We start from the raw sequence: 16931 nt of genomic DNA, 5'->3' as shown, positions 1-16931 counted from the left end.
GGGCACCTTGGAACAGCCTTCCATCTTCCACAAGGAAGTTGGGCATGGACTTTTTACAAGGCCTTGTACTGACAGGATCAGAGGGAATGGACTGAATATTGAGGAGGGCAAATTTAGCCTGGAGATGAGGAAGAAATTCTTTCCAGTGTGGGTGGTGAGACACTGGCACAGGTTGCCCAGGGAGGCTGTGGCTGCCTCCTCCCTGGAGGTGTTCAAGGCCAGGCTGGATGAGGCCATAAGCAACCTGGGCTGGTGTAAGGTGTCCCTACCCATGGCAGGGGGGTTGGAACTAGTTAAGGTCTTTTGCAATCCAAAGCATTCCATGAATCTCTGCATTATTTCCCATGAACTTAAAAAGTCCAGTGTTCAGTTTTGACCCCATGTGATCAATTTACTCTGCTTGCTTTTGCAGCCTGACTTAGCTCCGTGTTGGTGGTGAGCCAGGCAAAATCCATTCACTGTGGCTTGATGGCAGAACCTTTGATTAAATGAGGTTTTGCTCTGTTTTCTCCTGAAGGGCTACATCTGGTCATGTAGGAATGGCTTCTAACAACACTGAAACATCAATGATGTGATGAACTACTCAGGACTGTTCACTTAATGCATGATAATCCTGGGAAGGTGATAACGAGCAGCAATTCTCTGATGATTAAACTGCTTTAAAATGTCTTTGTACTCATATGTCATTAGAACCAACTTGGCACTTCTACACCATCCATTATTCATCACCTTCCAGTGTTGCATCTTGACTGTGTATCACTTTAACTTCTCTCAGATAACAAAGCAATCTGTTCATTACAATGGTTTGAGACACAGTTTCCCCCCCCCCATCCCCGAATCAGAAGTGCCCTTAGGTGAATACTCAGCAAGTGTTACTTAGCAAGTGTGGCAGAGCAAAACAAAAAGGCAACAAACAAAGCACATCCCAAATGGTAATTATATACTTAGTGCATTTAAATAGTCTCATGGAGGCTAAATGTGTGCTTTAAGATATTAAAAAAAAAAAAAGAAAGGGGTGTTGAAATCAGTGGTTTGGGGAAAGCAGAGCAGGTAGGACACCTGGCTGGAAGCACAAGGTTCTCCAGCAGAGCCAGGGAGGTTCTCCTCCCCCTCTACTCTGCCCTGCTGAGACCTCACCTGGAATATTGCATCCAGTTCTGGGCTCCCCAGTTCAGGAGGGACAGGGATCTGCTGGAGAGAGTCCAAGGGAGGGCTGCAAGGATGATTAAGGGACTGGTGCATGTGCCCCAAGAGGGGAGGCTGAGAGCTCTGTAGCTTTTTAGTCTGGAAAAGAGAAGACTGAGAGGGGATTTAATAAATGTTTATAAATATCTGAGGGCTGGGGGTCAAGAGAGAGGGGACAGGCTCTGCTCAGTTGCACCCTGGGATAGGACAAGGGGCAATGGATATGAACTACAGCACAGGAGGTTCCTCCTCAGCATGAGGAAGAACTTCTTCACTGTGATGGTCACAGAGCCCTGGAGCAGGCTGCTCAGAGAGGTTGTGGAGTCTCCTTCTCTGGAAGCTTTCCAGACCCATCTGACTGCGTTCCTGTGACCTGTGCTGGATTCTCTGGTCCTGCTCTGGGCAGGGGGGTTGGACTCAATGATCTCCTGAGGTCCCCTCCAAGCCCTAATATCCTGTGAGCCTGTGACCTTACTGAAATAGCTCAGCAAACATTTTCTCAGTGATCCTTTTTCACATGCATCTGTTGAGCTGGTAAGAAGCAGAGAGGGACTGGTGTAGTTTTCAGAGGAGACAGAAATAATATTTTAGCTCCCAAAGGAATGTAAAATAAAGAGGCTCTCAGAGGAGATTGGAAAGCGTTGGAAGTAAAATGGCAGTGCTGTTCACAGCTGTATACAGAAAGTACGAAACAGCCAAATCCACAGTCAGCCTCAACCCAGTCCTTAGACCTGGGCTTACAGTGCCAGGTTCTGCACATTGGCCACAGCAACCCCAGGCAGAGCTACAGGCTGGGGTCAGAGTGGCTGGAGAGCAGTCAGGCTGAGAGGGACCTGGGGGTGCTGGTCGATGGTAGACTGAACATGAGCCTGCAGTGTGCCCAGGCAGCTAAGAGGGCCAATGGCATCCTGGCCTGCATCAGGAACAGTGTGGCCAGCAGGAGCAGGGAGGTCATTCTGCCCCTGTACACTGCACTGGTTAGGCTGCACCTCGAGTACTGTGCCCAGTTCTGGGCCCCTCAGTTTAGGAAGGAGGTTGACTTGCTGGAACGAGTCCAGAGAAGAGCAACAAAGTTGGTGAGGGGTTTGGAACATAAGCCCTACGAGGAGAGGCTGAGGGAGCTGGGGTTGCTTAGCCTGGAGAAGAGGAGACTCAGGGGTGACGTTACTACTCTCTACAACTACCTGAAGGGAGGTTGTAGACAGACGGATGTTGGTCTCTTCTCCCAGGCAAGCAGTACCAGTTACAACACCTCTTTAAGCCAACCACCTTTTCAAAAACCTCCCCCACTTAGGTCAAACTGCAGGCCTCAAATGCTCCCCACCTCCCATTACCATGCCTCTCTGCATCCTCCAGACCAAACCACTGTGGCGCAGCAAAAAATTCAGCTTGGCAGCTCCGGTCCCCAGTTAGGCAGCTCCAGACCCCAGTTTAGGCAGCTCCAGGCCTCAACTGGCAGCATTGCCAAGGACAAACCACATCTCAACTCCCCTGCAAGGAAATAACATCCTGTATGCCTCCATTGGGGCTGTTCTGTCTGTAGAAGAGCAGGCTCTGAGAAGACCTAATTGTGGTCTTCCAGTATCTGCAGGGGGCTCCAAGAAAGCTGGGGAGGGACTTTTGAGGGTGCCAGGGAGTGGTAGGACTGGGGGGAATGGAGCAAAACTAGAAGTGGGGAGATTCAGCTTGGATGTTAGGAAGAAGTTCTTCCCCAGGAGGTTGCCCAGGGAGGTGGTAGAAGCCTTATGCTTGGAGGTTTTTAAGGCCAGGCTAGATGTAGCTGTTAGCAACCTGCTGTAGTGTGAGGTGTCCCTGGCTATGGCAGGGGGTTAGAACTTGCTGATCCTTGAGGTCCCTTCCAACCCTAACAATTCTATGATTCTGTGTCATCTCAGGAAAGACAAGAGCCAAAAAGAGAGCTAGTAGCTGCAGTGTCCTCCCTTTTGTACCCTAGCTGGGCAGGGAGGGGGGAGTGGAACAGACTCAGCTCCCCAGGGGGAAAATGCCCTGCAGGGAGGGCAAAGCACTTGCAAGCCCTCCCCCCACTGCTTCCAGGATGGGTGTTAACCCATGACAGGGAGATGGGCTGATAACCTCCAAAACCCCCACAGATCTTTCTTCTCAGCATGCATACCCAGCATGCACAGATGTATGGTGACTTAGGTCAGATTTTGAAGTGCACTTCAGCCTGAATTTTGCTTTAAAAATGCCTCTTGGAGTTGCTGGGAACAGAGTGGCTAGTCCCCAGTGCTCTGCTTGCTTCTCAGGGTTTTGGTCAAACACATTCTTAACTCATTCTGTTGTGTCCTGTTGCTTTCCTAGTGAGCAATAGAGGTGGGGAGTGCTTGTGGAGTGTACTAATGCTCTCAACAGTTCCTGGTACATTAGAAGTCAGCATATTAATGATTGGCCTTTGGGACTGTTAAAATGTACCTAACAGGTGTGAACAAGATGGAGCAATAAATAAATCAGTAGGTTTGCAGGTGACACCAAGCTGGGTGGCTGTGTTGATGTGCTAGAGGGTAGGGAAGCTTTACAGTGCCATCTGGACAGGTGAGACCCATGGGCCAAGGCTAAGTGTATGAAGATCAACAAGGCCAAGAGCTAGGTCCTGCACCTGGGTCACAACAGCCCCATGTAAGCTGCAGACCTGGGGACTTGGGGATGTGTGGTTGGAAAGCTGCAGCTTGGAGAGGGACCTGGAGGTGTTGGTTGGCAGTCACTGAGCATGAGCCAGCAGTGCCCAGGGGGCCAAGAAAGCCAAAGGCATCCTGGCTTGGGTCAGAAGCAGGGTGGGCAGCAGGGCCAGGGAGGGGATCATCCCCCTGTGCTCAGCACTGGGGAGGCCACCCCTGGAGTGCTGTGTTCAGCTCTGGGCCCTCCCTGCAGGAAGGACACTGAGGGGCTGGAGCCTGTCCAGAGCAGGGCAGCCAGGCTGGAGAAGGGCCTGGAGCCCCTGGGCTAGAGGAGGGGCTGAGGGAGCTGGGGGTGTTGAGGCTGGAGAAGAGGAGGCTGAGGGAGACCTCCTTGCTCTCTGCAGCTCCCTGCAGGGAGGTTGCAGTGAGGAGGGGACAGCCTCTGCTCCTTGGTGTCAAGGGCCAGGAGCAGAGGCAATGGTTCCAAGCTGCCCCAGGGGAGGTTCAAGGTGGATGCTTGGAACTATTTCTTGCCTGGAAGGGTTCTCAGCCACTGGAATGTTCTACCCAGGGCAGTGCTGGAGTCCCCATCCCTGGAGGTGTTGAAGCAGTGTGTGGAGCTGGTGCTCAGGGACATGGTTTAGCGGTGAGCCTGCAGTGCTGGGTCAGTTAAGGGTTGGATTGGATGAGCTTGGAGATCTCTTCCAACTGGATGTATTCTGTGAATTGTGTGGTTAGAGGAAGATGCTGAAAGGGGTGAACTTGGAAAGCTTTCAGTAAACATTGATCTCTGTGTTTGGCAATGAATGCTGATGGAATCAGAATAAGCTAAGAAAGCCAGCTGTGGGCTCATGTTTTTCACATTTCTGACTCTTTCTGTGGATCTCAGTCTCTTTTTTCCTTGTTCACAGCCCAATAACTAAGAGTTAGTTTGCAGTGGGTTAGGAGTTGGTTGTGGAGAATGTCTACTGAAGCATTTCAAATCTGCACTAGAAGATAACTTTTTTCCCCATCAGTCTTTCCTTCCATGATATTTAGTGCCACCACCTATGGCAGGATGGAAGTTGATTTAGTGGTGCCTCAAGCTTTTGTGTGCCATTTTCTGATCAGAACTCTACAATGAGCTTCTCCTACCGCCCCTGATGGTGCTTGTGGATATATTGCTATAGCTTTGGCTACCTTTATGTGTGATTCAACCTATGGAAAGCCCTTAAGTCATGTGTGGAAGTCATTCTGAAGTGTTTTTCCTGCTGAGCAGTTGTTATTTACAGTTTCTCCAAAGTGCTAGAGAAGGACTTCCTTTTAAGCCTGCATTAATGTGTCTCTCTTTCTTTAACCCACAGCCCCTGTTCTCCCTGGGGCGTATCAGCAAAGCCAGTCCCAAGGATATGGATACATGCACCAGACCAGTATGTCATCCATGAGGTCCATGCACTCACAGCCTCATTCAGCAAGTCTGGTGAGTATTGGATGGAAAGAACACTTTTATTTGGGAAGCAGCATCACCAGCTGCTGTGAAATCTCTGGAGTAGGGGGGAATCTGTCTCCTTGAGTTGTAGGGTTGGACTCTCTGACTGCTCTAGGCCATGCTCCCATGTGTAAGAAAGATTAAGTGACTGAGGGCAGTGGCAAGGCCTTTTGGGGCAGAATGCATTAAAAAAATCATTTATGGTCTCTAGAAGGCAGAGGAATAACTGAATCTTTTAGCTGCTAAACCAAACAGTAAATGCTTGGACTGTATTTCACAGGCTGGGCTTTGATGTTGTGCTCTGTGTGGATCCAGGCTCCTAGCACTGGCTGAAAGCCACAGATCTCCCTGGTTACATTTGTTTAAACTATTTTGGCTTGCTGATTTACTTCTAGCAGGCTTTCTGCCTATCCCTGTTACCCATCTCTGCATGTCTAAAGCTGCCTCAGACTCTACTGGTGTGACCATTCTAATTCAGCAGAGCAGTCATGCACTCACCCATGCCTGATCCAAATGGAGAAGGACATGGAACTGTTGGAGTGGGTCCAGAGGAGGCCATGAAGATGAGCAGAGGTCTGGAGAACCTCTGCTATGGGGACAGGCTGAGAGAGCTGAGGCTGTTCAGCCTGGAGAAGAGAAGGCTCTGGGGAGACCTGAAAGCAGCCTTCCAGTATCTGAAGGGCACTACAGGAGAGTGGGGAGGGACTTTGTACAAGGCCTTGCAGTGATAGAATGAAGGGAATGGCTTTGAACTGGGAGAGGGCAGATTTAGACTGGAGATTAGGAAGAAATTCTTTCCAGTGAGGGTGGTGAGACACTGGCACAGGTTGCCCAGCAAGGTTGTTGGTGCTTCCTCCCTGGAGGTGTTCAAGGCCAGGAGCAGCCTGGTCTAGTGGCAAGTGTCCCTGCCCATGGCAGTGGGGTTGGAGCTAGATGATCTTTAAGGTCTCTGCCAACCCAACCCATTCTCTGAGTTCTCTGTACTGCTAGGAGACTGGAAAAAACTTTATCATGAAGTTCTTAATTGTGGTGGTGGATGAGAACATAAAGCTGGAGTGAGTATTTCCTTTCCAAAGCAGCTGGTTGTGGAAGGAGAGCTGAATGGGAGTGTCCAGCTGGGGGGGGTTAGGGGATTGAGCTTTGATTTTCTTTCTGAACTCTTTTAATACAAGGTTCAGTTAATCTTGTTTTGAATCCAGGCTGGATGTGGCTGTGAGCAACCTGCTGTAGTGTGAGGTGTCCCTGGCCATGGCAGGGGGGTTGGAACTGGCTGAGCCTTGAGGTCCCTTCCAACCCTGACAGTTCTGTGATTCTGTGAATCATATCACTGCCTAGAGATTTTGTAGTTCAGTCTGCCCTTGGAGGTGGTTGAGTCACCATCCTTGGATGTGTTTGAAGTCCCTGTAGATGTGGTGCTTGGGGATGTGACTTGGTAGAGAAAGCTTGATGGTTGGACTGGATGATCTTGGAAGTTGTTTCCAGTCTAAATGATTTCTATGATTCTACATTAAAAACACTGACTTGTAACTGAGGCTAAACCTCTTTTGAATGGCTGTGTATTTACTGTCCCCTGCTCTAGGGCCCAGGAAGCATTTAGTTATGAACCAAACTTAGAGCTTGTCGAGCTGAGAACAAAATGTTTTCAAGATTAGCTGAAGCTTGTATTTTTCTTTAGGACTGAAACTCCCTGGGATTTGATATTGTAAAGATCCTGGTGTCCTGGGAGGTTTGGGTGCTTTCAGGCTTGACAGTTCCTCAGGTGGCTGAGGAGGCTAACTTGCTGGGAAGTCTGGGATCCAGATAACCTGTGCCTATGGACACCTGCTTGGCAGCTGTGAGGCAGCCGATGCTGGAACTGGCCATTGCTTTCCAAGGATGTTGCAAGGCACTTGTGGAGCTGGCTGCTTTCCAGAAGGGCCAGAGTCCACAAAGTGGGAGGCTTGGAAGCCTGCTAATCCTCCCTGCCAGTTTGTTGCACTGTTATCAAATCAGACCCCCCCGCCAAAGGCAGGATGTTCTCACCTCTTCAGATAACCAACCTTGGTAGGAAAACAAAACCCGGGCTGCAAACTGGCTTTCCTCGATGGCTGCTCTGTGTGAAGGACGTTGCAACAGGTACTTTTCCTTGCAAGGAGCAAGAGGGAGAAAGTGGTAGATGAAGAGGAAATGCACATCTGTCAGCTAGCATCTGGCTGGGGAGCTGGGAATACCAGAGCTGGGGTTCAGTGCTTCCTAAGCACTAGACTTACTGTTCTGTCTAAGCCATAGCTGGCAGTTAGACCTTCGAGGAGGTGGGAGATGAGAATTTGACTGTTTAACAAACCCCCAACCCCTTGGTGTGCCTTCTTGTGCTCTCAGTACCTGCCAAACTCACTACTGACAGAGGAATAATTCGCTAAGATGCATTTTAAAGCTCCCTGCTTTGAATCCTTTAAGCGTTGTGCTTCTCAATTCTATAGCCCAGGCTACAATCTGAAGTGATAATTAGGCATTAAACACTAACAGGATTATTATGGAGATTTCTCCTGACAGCCATTTAGCACCTAATTAGGTGTTAAGGCCATAAATTTAGGTTTCTCACAGCCCTAATCAGTTTTTCCCTGGTTTCAAAGTTTGATATTACCAGCTTGTCTTCACAGCTGTGCCACCACTGGGAGGTGGTCAAACTGCCTTGAAGCAGACAGCAATGGCAAGTCCATGAGATTTTTAAGGGTGAAGTGAGCATCCTTCTGGGGAAGCAAAGACTTCTCAGCTTTTCACTTGTTAGTTTGGTAGAAGATTTAATTACTACCCCCAGGCTCTGCCCTTTGGCTCAGAGGGAAAATCTGTTCTCTGCCTTACCCCAGATCTGGGCTTGCTGCTGTGTTTCCTAAATTGACTTTTGTTGTTGTTGTTGTTGGAAATAAATTGTTTGAAGGGCTACATACTGCTGGGCTTGTTGTAATTGTGGATTTTTCGTTGTGGTTTGGGGTGTTTTTGGAGTTAAGTGATGAAGGCAGTGGAACATCTTCCTGCTGAAGAAAGGTTAAGGGAGCTGGGGGTCTTCAGCTTGGAGCAGAGGAGCCTGAGGGGTGCCCTCTGCTGTTACAGTCTCACAGTATAACTAAGGTTGGAAGAGACCCCAAGGATCATCAAGTCCAACCTGTCCCAACAGACCTCATGACTAAACCATGGCACCAAGTGCCACATCCAATCCCCTCTTGAACACCTCCAGGGATGGGGACTCCACCACCTCCCTGGGCTGCACATCCCAATGACGAGCGACTCGCTCAGTGAAGAACTTTTTCCTCACTTCAAGTCTAAACCTCCCCTGGCACAGCTTGAGACTGTGTCCTCTTGTTCTGGTGCTGGTTGCCTGGGAGAAGAGACCAACCCCTTCCTGTCTACAACCACCTTTCAGGTAGTTGTAGAGGGCAATGAGGTCACCCCTGATCCTTCTCTTCTCCAGGCTAAACAATCCCAGCTCCCTCAGCCTCTCCTCATAGGGCTGTTGATAAGGATGTGAAGGGCAGTGTCAGGAGGATGGAGCCAGGCTCTGCTCAGTCATGTCCAATGAGTGCACTGGGGGCAAACTGGCAGAGAGGAGGTTCCATGTGAACATAAGGAAAAACATTTTCACTGTGAAGGTGCTGGAGCCCTGGAGCAGGCTGCCCAGAGAGGTTGTGGAGTCTCCTCTGGAGGCATTCAAAACTTGCCTGGACACATTCCTGTGTGACCTGCTCTAGGTGATCCTGGCACTATTTCAGACCATTTGCTTTAGTTCTATCACCTGACACTAGGGAGAAGAGACCAACCCCCACCTCATTCCAACCTCAGTGTCCTTCTTATAGGGAGGGCCCAAAAACTGAACCTGGTATTCAAGATGGAGCTTCACCAGTGCTGAGTGCAGGGGCACAATCACTTCCCTATTCACAGGCTCACAGGATGTTAGGGGCTGGGAGGGACCTCTGAAGATCAGTGAGTCCAACCCCCCTGCCAGAGCAGGACCAGAGAATCCAGCACAGGTCACACAGGAACACATCCAAATGGGTCTTGAAAGTCTCCAGAGAAGGAGACTCCACAACCTCTCTGAGGACAGCTGGTTGCTGGCCACACTATTCCTGATACAAAGCAGGATGCTGGTGGCTTTCCTGGCTACCTGAGCACACTGCAGGCTCACCTTTGGATGGCTGCCAACCAGCAGCACTGTCACATGCTGTCCTTCACAGTGTTAAGGGCAGCAACGTTCCAAGGCATGGCAGAGAACAATCATACAGAGCAAGAGTCAGATGGTTCAGAGCAGGCTTGACAGGACAGGTGATGGTCTCCAGGTTTGGGCAGGAGTTGTTGGGTCTGTAGTGATTAGAAAGATAATGGATGTCTTGGCTTAGAGTGGGCAGAGGACTCCTGGGCTGCATCAGGAGAAGCATAGCCAGCAGGTCAAGGGAGGTGATTCTTCCCCTCCACTCCACTCTGGTGAGACCCCACCTGGAATACTGTGTCCAGTTCAGGAGCCTCTATTACAGGAAGGATCTGGAGGTGCTGGAAGGTGTCCAGAGAAGGGCCATGAGGATGAGCAGAGGGCTGGAGCTGCTCTGCTATGGAGGCAGACTGAGAGAGTTGGGGCTGTTCAGTCTGGAGAGGAGAAGGCTCCGAGGAGACCTTCTTGTGGCCTTCCAGGATCTGAAGGGGGCTCCAAGAAAGCTGGGGAGGGATTATTTAGGGTGTCAGGGAGTGATAGGACTGGGGGGAATGGAGCAAAACTAGAAGTGGGTAGATTGAGATTGGCTGTGAGGAAGAAGTTGTTCCCCATGAGGGTGGTGAGAGACTGGCACAGGTTGCCCAGGGAGGTGGTGGAAGCCTCATCCCTGGAGGTTTTTAATGCCAGGCTGGATGTGGCTGTGAGCAACCTGCTGTAGAGTGAGGTGTCCCTGGCCATGGCAGGGGGGTTGGAACTGGCTGAGCCTTGAGGTCCCTTCCAAGTCTAACAGTTCTGTGATTCCATGATTCTTTTACCTGAATATGCAAAAATGGCTTGTCAGACAAATTATTTCTGCAGACTTTTTTTCTCATTAGATAATAATATCTTCCTAATGCTTGGTTTGAGGTGGAATCCTAATGAAATGAAGGACACTCAGTGAAGTTAATGACCTGAATGAAGGCTGTATTTCTTTTCTGTAGAGGAGAGACAGCAGAGGCTAAAAAGCTTCCCCAAAGGGAATCATGCAAACAGGCAGCAGAAGCACAGCTGGCCCTGGCTGGATGGAATGAGCTGTTGCTAGTGACTGTGTGAAACAACAGCTGGAGCATCTCAGGAGGCAGTGGATGGCTTGAAGTCTGTTTGAGTGAGAACTTGATCTCAGACAGAAGTTCTTCACAGAGAGGTTGCCCATTGGAATGGGCTGCCCAGGGACATGGTGGGGTTGACGTCCCTGGAGGTGTTTTAAGAAGAGACTGGATGAGGCACTTAGTGCCATGGTCTAGTTGATTAGATAGGGTTGGGTGATTGGTTTGGCCTTGACCTTGGAGGTCCTTCCAACCTGCTTGATTCTGTGATTTATTGAATGCCAAAAGCACTCCCATCAACTCCCACAGTGCTGCTCTCCACCGTGGTTACGTGCCATGGCCCTGGTGCCATCGGCACAGCAGTCACCTGGTTTGATTCTGTGACTTTGGCCAATGTAGGTTCACAGGCTGGTACTCAGAAGTAGGGGCTGTACTCACTGGATGTTTGCCAGGGTGCAGGGTGTGCTCTTTCCTCTCAACAGGTAACTGTGGTGGGTTGAAGTTTCCCCCCAACATTAACTTGGCCAGACCAGCTCAGTTAGAAGCAAATGAAGCCGTGTTTACAAGCAAAACTACACTCCACAATGGAGTGCAATGAATGTGTACAAAATAGCCAGGAGTTACAGTATTGATACCTGAAGGGAGGTTGTAGCCAGGAAGGGGTTGGTTTTTTCTCCCAGGCAAGCAGCACCAGAGCAGGAGGACACAGTCTCAAGCTGTGCCAGGGGAAGTTTGGGCTGGAGGTGAGGAGAAAGTTCTTCACTGAGAGTTCTTCACTGTTGGCCATTGGAGTGTGCTGCCCAGGGAGGTGGTGGAGGCACAGTCCCTGGAGGTGTTCAAAAGGGGATTGGATGTGGCACTTGGTGCCATGGTTTAGTGGTCATGAGGTCTGTGATGACAGGTTGGACTTGATAATCTTTGAGGTCTCTTCCAACCTCATTGATTCTATGATTCTATTTACAGATATTTACAATTAATATAAACAGCACAAGGATGCCCCTAGCCTTGGCCAGGGGAGGCCACTAGCTTCTTCCTCCCTTACCCACCTTGCCCCCTTGTATAAGATGGACAAGAGAAAGGAGCAGAGAAGTCAGACTTAGCCAAGGACAGCCAGAGCATGTTATCCCTCCTGAGCAAAGCAAACAGCCAGAGATCAGAAGAGAAGAGAGAAGGGAAGAATTGTTCTGGTACAGCTCCCCTTGTTCTAGATACTTACCCAATGAATTTGTTTAGAATAATCTTTTGTTTTCCTTTTCACACCCAACAGTGATTTATTTATATTTTGCTACTTTCTGCTTGAAATCTGGAACTAAATTTTAAAGGCATAGCCTAAACCCACCACAGTGATTCAGGGTTTCTCTCTGCCTTGCTCCCTCTGTATTGGGAACAGTGTGGCCAGCAGGAGCAGGGAGGTCATTCTGCCCTGTGCTCAGCACTGCTTAGGTCACACCTTGAGTCCTGTGTCCAGTTCTGGGCTCCTCAGCTTAGGAAAGATGTTGAGTTGCTGGAAGGTGTCCAGAGAAGGGCAACAAAGCTGGGGAGGGGTCTGGAGCACAGCCCTGTGAGGAGAGGCTGAGGGAGCTGGGGTTGCTTAGCCTGGAGAAGAGGAGGCTCAGGGGAGACCTTCTTGCTCTCTGCAACTCCCTGAGGGGAGGTTGTAACCAGGAGGGGGTTGGTCTCTTCTCCCAGGCAACCAGCACCAGAACAAGAGGACACAGTCTCAAGCTGTGCCAGGGGAGGTTTAGGCTCAATGTTAGGAAGAAGTTCTTCCCAGAAAGAGAGATTGGCCATTGGGATGTGCTGCCCAGGGAGGTGGTGGAGTCCCCACCCCTAGAGGTGTTTAGGAAGAGCCTGGATGAGGCACTTGGTGCCATGGTTTAGTTGATTAGATGGTGTTGGGTGGTAGGTTGGACTTGATGACCTCTGAGGTCTTTTCCAACCTGGTTCATTCCATTCCATTCCATTCCATTCCATTCCATTCCATTCCATTCCATTCCATTCCATTCCATTCCATTCCATTCCATTCCATTCCATTCCACTCCACTCCACTCCATTCCCTGTCTTTTTCCCCCTGCTCTTTGGGGCTTTTACAGCCTTTCTTTTCTTTCCTTCAACAGAGAACATACAGAGCTATGTATGACTACAGTGCTCAAGATGAAGACGAAGTTTCCTTCAGGGATGGTGATTATATCATCAACGTGCAACCCATCGATGATGGCTGGATGTATGGTACTGTTCAGAGAACTGGGAAAACAGGGATGCTTCCAGCAAATTATATTGAGTTTGTTAACTAATTTCTGTCTCTAGTCCTTGGAGCTTTATTATGATTTACTCAAAATCTAACCTTTTAGAAGAAGTCAGAAGGATCTTTTAAGAATCCATGTCCATTACTTCGCCACTGCTATAACAGTCTGCACTCTCACTCAGAATTCAGTTTAGAGTCCTTTAAAGATAAAACAATCAGCAAGAAGCTCAGAGCTTTGGCAACAGCATTGCTTGTCACAGTGCTCCCTCAAAATGCAAAGCATACATGGAAGCCCTGGTGGTGCCAATCCTGTAAAGATTTCAGTCGATTAGCTGTCGAGGGGCAATGGCTTCTCCCTGCACCTCTGAGGCATGACTTCTCTTGATGATAGCAGCCACAGAGTTGATTCACTTCTTATGGCACTCTGAAGTCACAGGTGGTTAACACTCAAAGTCTGAGCCACATCTTCAAATTGTCAGGAAGGTGCTTACTGTTTGAGCAGTTAGCATGCTAAGAAAGAAATGCTGAGCAGCTCATTCTCTCGCTTGAAATAATGGCCACTAATATGCTAATAAAAAGACAAACCCAAGAAGTGAGGACCCCTACTGCCCAGCAGCCTTACACTAAACAGGTCTGGTTTAGCAACAAGCATTTCCTGACTCTAGCAGACCTTCATTTCTTCCTTGTTTCTTATTTCCAACAGCCAAGTCTTCTGTCAGCTTTGCTTGCATCCTGGTCCATCATAGAATCATAGAATGGTTTGCATTGGCAGGGACCTTAAAGATCATCCAGCCTCCCACTAGACCAGGTTGCTCAAGGCCTTGTCCATCAGCTAGGTCCATGCCCAGATTCATGGTTCTTTGGCATGCTTTCCACAGAAGATTCCTTGCAAAGACTATCTAGAGTCTAAAACCTGTCAACTCTTCTGTTTCCTTCTACTAACCTTTAGCATTTCAATAGAAACTTCCATTAGGGCAATGTACAACCAATACTTCCTGTTGGTTCCTTGGCCTTCCCCTGTCCTGCTGTAAATAAGAGCCCCGTGTGAAGCCCCAGTGCTGTGCAGTCACACGAAGCCTGCAGTCCCACCCCTCCGGGTAACTCGCTTGCTGGCTGCTTTCCTGATGAGCTGATGTCCCTACCCCTGCTGCAGAAACACTTGCACCTCCGCTGAGGAGTGGAGGAGAGCTCTGGCTGCTGTAGTGCATTGCAGCTCGATGGCCTGCTGCTTCCATTTCCTCCAGAGCCCTTGGTGACGCCACAGCGGGCTGGATACTTGCCAGAGGGCTGGTGGTGGAGAGAAGGTCTGTTTCCTTGTGCTGGTTTAATCACTTGACAGACACTGAAGGGAAGAGTGACCAAGCAGAAGTCTGATACTCTCTGCCATCATGCTTCAGTTTAGCCATCTGTAGAAAGCAGTAAACCTGTTTTGCTGACAAACCTTCACACATGCTGTTTGGTGTCGGTTGACCTCTGATCAGAATTGAGAGATCCTTGTCTTGGGCTGTGAGGCTGAAGATGAAGTAACTGATGACATGATGGACCTGTAAGAGGCACTGTGTCAGCAAGCTTGGGGCACAGGGAACCTGCTTTTGCTTTGGCTGGGTGCCAGGAGGATTCTGTGTTCCTTCAGAGGCAGGAGGAGGATTCTGTGTTCCTTCAGAGGCAGGAGGAGGATTCTGTGTTCCTTCAGAGGGAGGAGGAGGATTCTGTGTTCCTTCAGAGGCAGGAGGAGGATTCTGTGTTCCTTCAGAGGCAGGAGGAGGATTCTGTGTTCCTTCACAGGCAGAAGCTCTGGGAGGAAGGACAGAAGAGTTAAAAGACCCATTTGGGAATCTCTGTGGATGCATAGGGATGTAAGGAAGAAAATGGTTTTGCTGATAGCATCATTTATGGTGTTCAGCCATGTGCCAGAGAAGTTAATTTTGGAGCAGCTCTCAGAATGTGGAGCCTGCCCTGGCTTTCTTCCATCTCTGAAGTGTTTAAAGTAGAATTTAATTAGAGAGTTTGCAGACAATTCTCTCTCTCCTTTCACAAAACAAGCAAGCCTTTGAAGACTCAAGGAGGAAGGCAGCATGGGTTTGTTCTAGCAACTGAAAGCTGCCAGTGCAAATATCTCTGGTCCTATTTTTTCTTTGTATACAATTAGGAATTGGAAAGCTTATGCCTTTCCCCCCCCCCCCCAACCCGAGGTGTTGCTAACACAGGGCTGCTCCCAGCTGCCCAGCAGTGTGCAGTCAACTGCATTACACACACCTGAAGCAGTGCCCACGCCGCTGGAGCCGCCTCTGCTTTCTTGGCAGCTGCCTCATTTCAAAGCTGAAGCTGGCCAGGAGCATCTCACTTCAAAAACTTGTGCTTTAAACCCGGGGGTGTGATAGTGTAAATGCACCATCTCCAGGGGTGACACTGCTGTCATGTAAAGGTCTGGAAAGTTTTGCCTCTGAGCTCCTTCTGCAGCAGCCCCTGGCGCGTTTTGCTGCTGGCTCACGCACCTGATTACCAAGGTTTGCAAGTAAAAATTGATTCCTCCCCTCCTCCAAAGGCTGCTGTGGCAAGCTGAGCTAGAAGCTCTGAACGAAGCAGCCTGCTTCTGTGGTGGTTTCCATCCCCAGCAAGCAGAGGAATCCCATTTTATGATGGCTGGCAGCTTCTGCTGCTGATGCCCGAGGCAGAACCGGCTGTCACGTTGCTGCTGTGCTGCTCTATTAGCTGTGTAATGCTGACAACAATAAGAAACAGCTTGTCAGGCTGGTAACCAGATAGGACCAAAAAGGACTACAGGGAAGAGAGAAATTGCAGCAACGTGCAGTTTTTGGTGGCTTACAACAGAAAGGCAACTCTCCATCTCTAAATGCAGCGGCATCGTTTCTTGGGGAGGAGCTGGCTTGCAGCCTCCAACGCTGCATGTGTCGTGAGAAGTAAATCAGGAGAGGAGCATCTGATGACATTAAAGGGCTGTGTTATGCTAAACAATGGAAATAAAAATCTCCTTTATGATTTTTTTTTGAATATTCATTAGTCTGGCAAAGCAGCTAAAGCAATCTGCAAAGTAAAAAAGGTCAAGGAAACAAAAGAGGCTGTGGATGGGATTTCTCTGGAGAGCAGGCAATGCCAGCAGAATTAGTAAGCTCTGGTTGTAGGTTCCTCATTCCTGCAGTCAGGTTTCTATGTTGTTTGTGCTTAGTAACTCCTGTTTGGATGGGATGGTTCCTGCTTTTTGCTGTGAAGCAAACTTCGGTGTCATTATGCAGCTGTGTCCTCAGCAAAGGCTGAGAGGCTGATCCCCAGTCCCAGGGGTGCTGGTCCTCAGTCCCCGGGGTGCTGATCTCTGATCCCGAGATATCAGTCCTGGGATGTCGATTCCCAATCTTAGGGAACGAATCCTTGATCCTTGGGGTGCTGATCCCTGATCCCAAGGTGGTCATCCCCAACCCTGGGATGCTGATTCCTGATCCCAGGGTTCTGAGCCCCTATCCTGAGGTTGCTGTTCCCTAGTCCTGGGGTTGCTGATACTGAGAGAGCTGATCCCCGACGCTGGGAGGGCTCAAAGGCTCAAAACGTTCAGAGTGTGATTGTAAAACGAACAAACAAACAAACAATTGAAGGTCTAACATTTGTAAGGTAGGGAAGGGAAGTCAGCAGCCACGTTGTGCCAGCACGGCTTTCACAAGGCACAGACTGGGAGCCTGCCACATGCAGTGGGTGTGGAGGTGGACAGGCGTTAGCTGCTGCCTTGTCACCGTGCAGTAGTCATTCCTTTCCAGCAGAGCGTGTCCCCCTCCCTGACCTTTCTTCCCGGAGGTAACACAGTCCTGGGGAAATGAAAAGGGCTTTGAAGGGGCCAGAATTCCCAAGCTGAGGCTGGAAGTTGACACATTCCCATTCTAGAAGTCAAGAAGGCACAGCGGGCTGCAGTTCGTGCTAAGGGGAGTATCGATGTAGGAAACGAGACAGAGCATCTCCATACACACACACACGAGAACAAACGGGTGCCTTGCTTTCCATTCCTCCTTGCCTGGCTAATCTCCGGTCTCTGAACAAAGCTACCTGCAGCTCCTGCGGTTGTGCTGTTTCACGACGGGGCATTAGCATTTAATCTTGATGAAACAGGGTGTCCTTGATTACAGCT

General features: G+C 49.5%; 1 protein-coding gene across 1 annotated transcript in view; it reads left to right on the top strand.

Moving 5' to 3' along the window:
• LOC128898288 (LIM zinc-binding domain-containing Nebulette) overlaps window positions 1-14169 on the top strand; it is a 343259-nt gene extending 329090 nt beyond the window's left edge. The window contains exons 6-7 of the mRNA XM_054171209.1: window positions 5165-5280; window positions 12672-14169. Coding sequence (XP_054027184.1) covers window positions 5165-5280; window positions 12672-12848 — 293 coding nt within the window. The 3' untranslated portion in view covers window positions 12849-14169. The remainder of the gene's footprint in view (window positions 1-5164; window positions 5281-12671) is intronic.
• The last annotated feature ends 2762 nt before the right edge of the window (window positions 14170-16931 follow it).

The sequence above is a fragment of the Dryobates pubescens genome, chromosome 21 (genome assembly GCF_014839835.1).
Source record: "Dryobates pubescens isolate bDryPub1 chromosome 21, bDryPub1.pri, whole genome shotgun sequence".
Taxonomy (NCBI): Eukaryota; Metazoa; Chordata; class Aves; order Piciformes; family Picidae; genus Dryobates; species Dryobates pubescens.
This window is presented reverse-complemented; position numbering and strand designations above follow the sequence as displayed.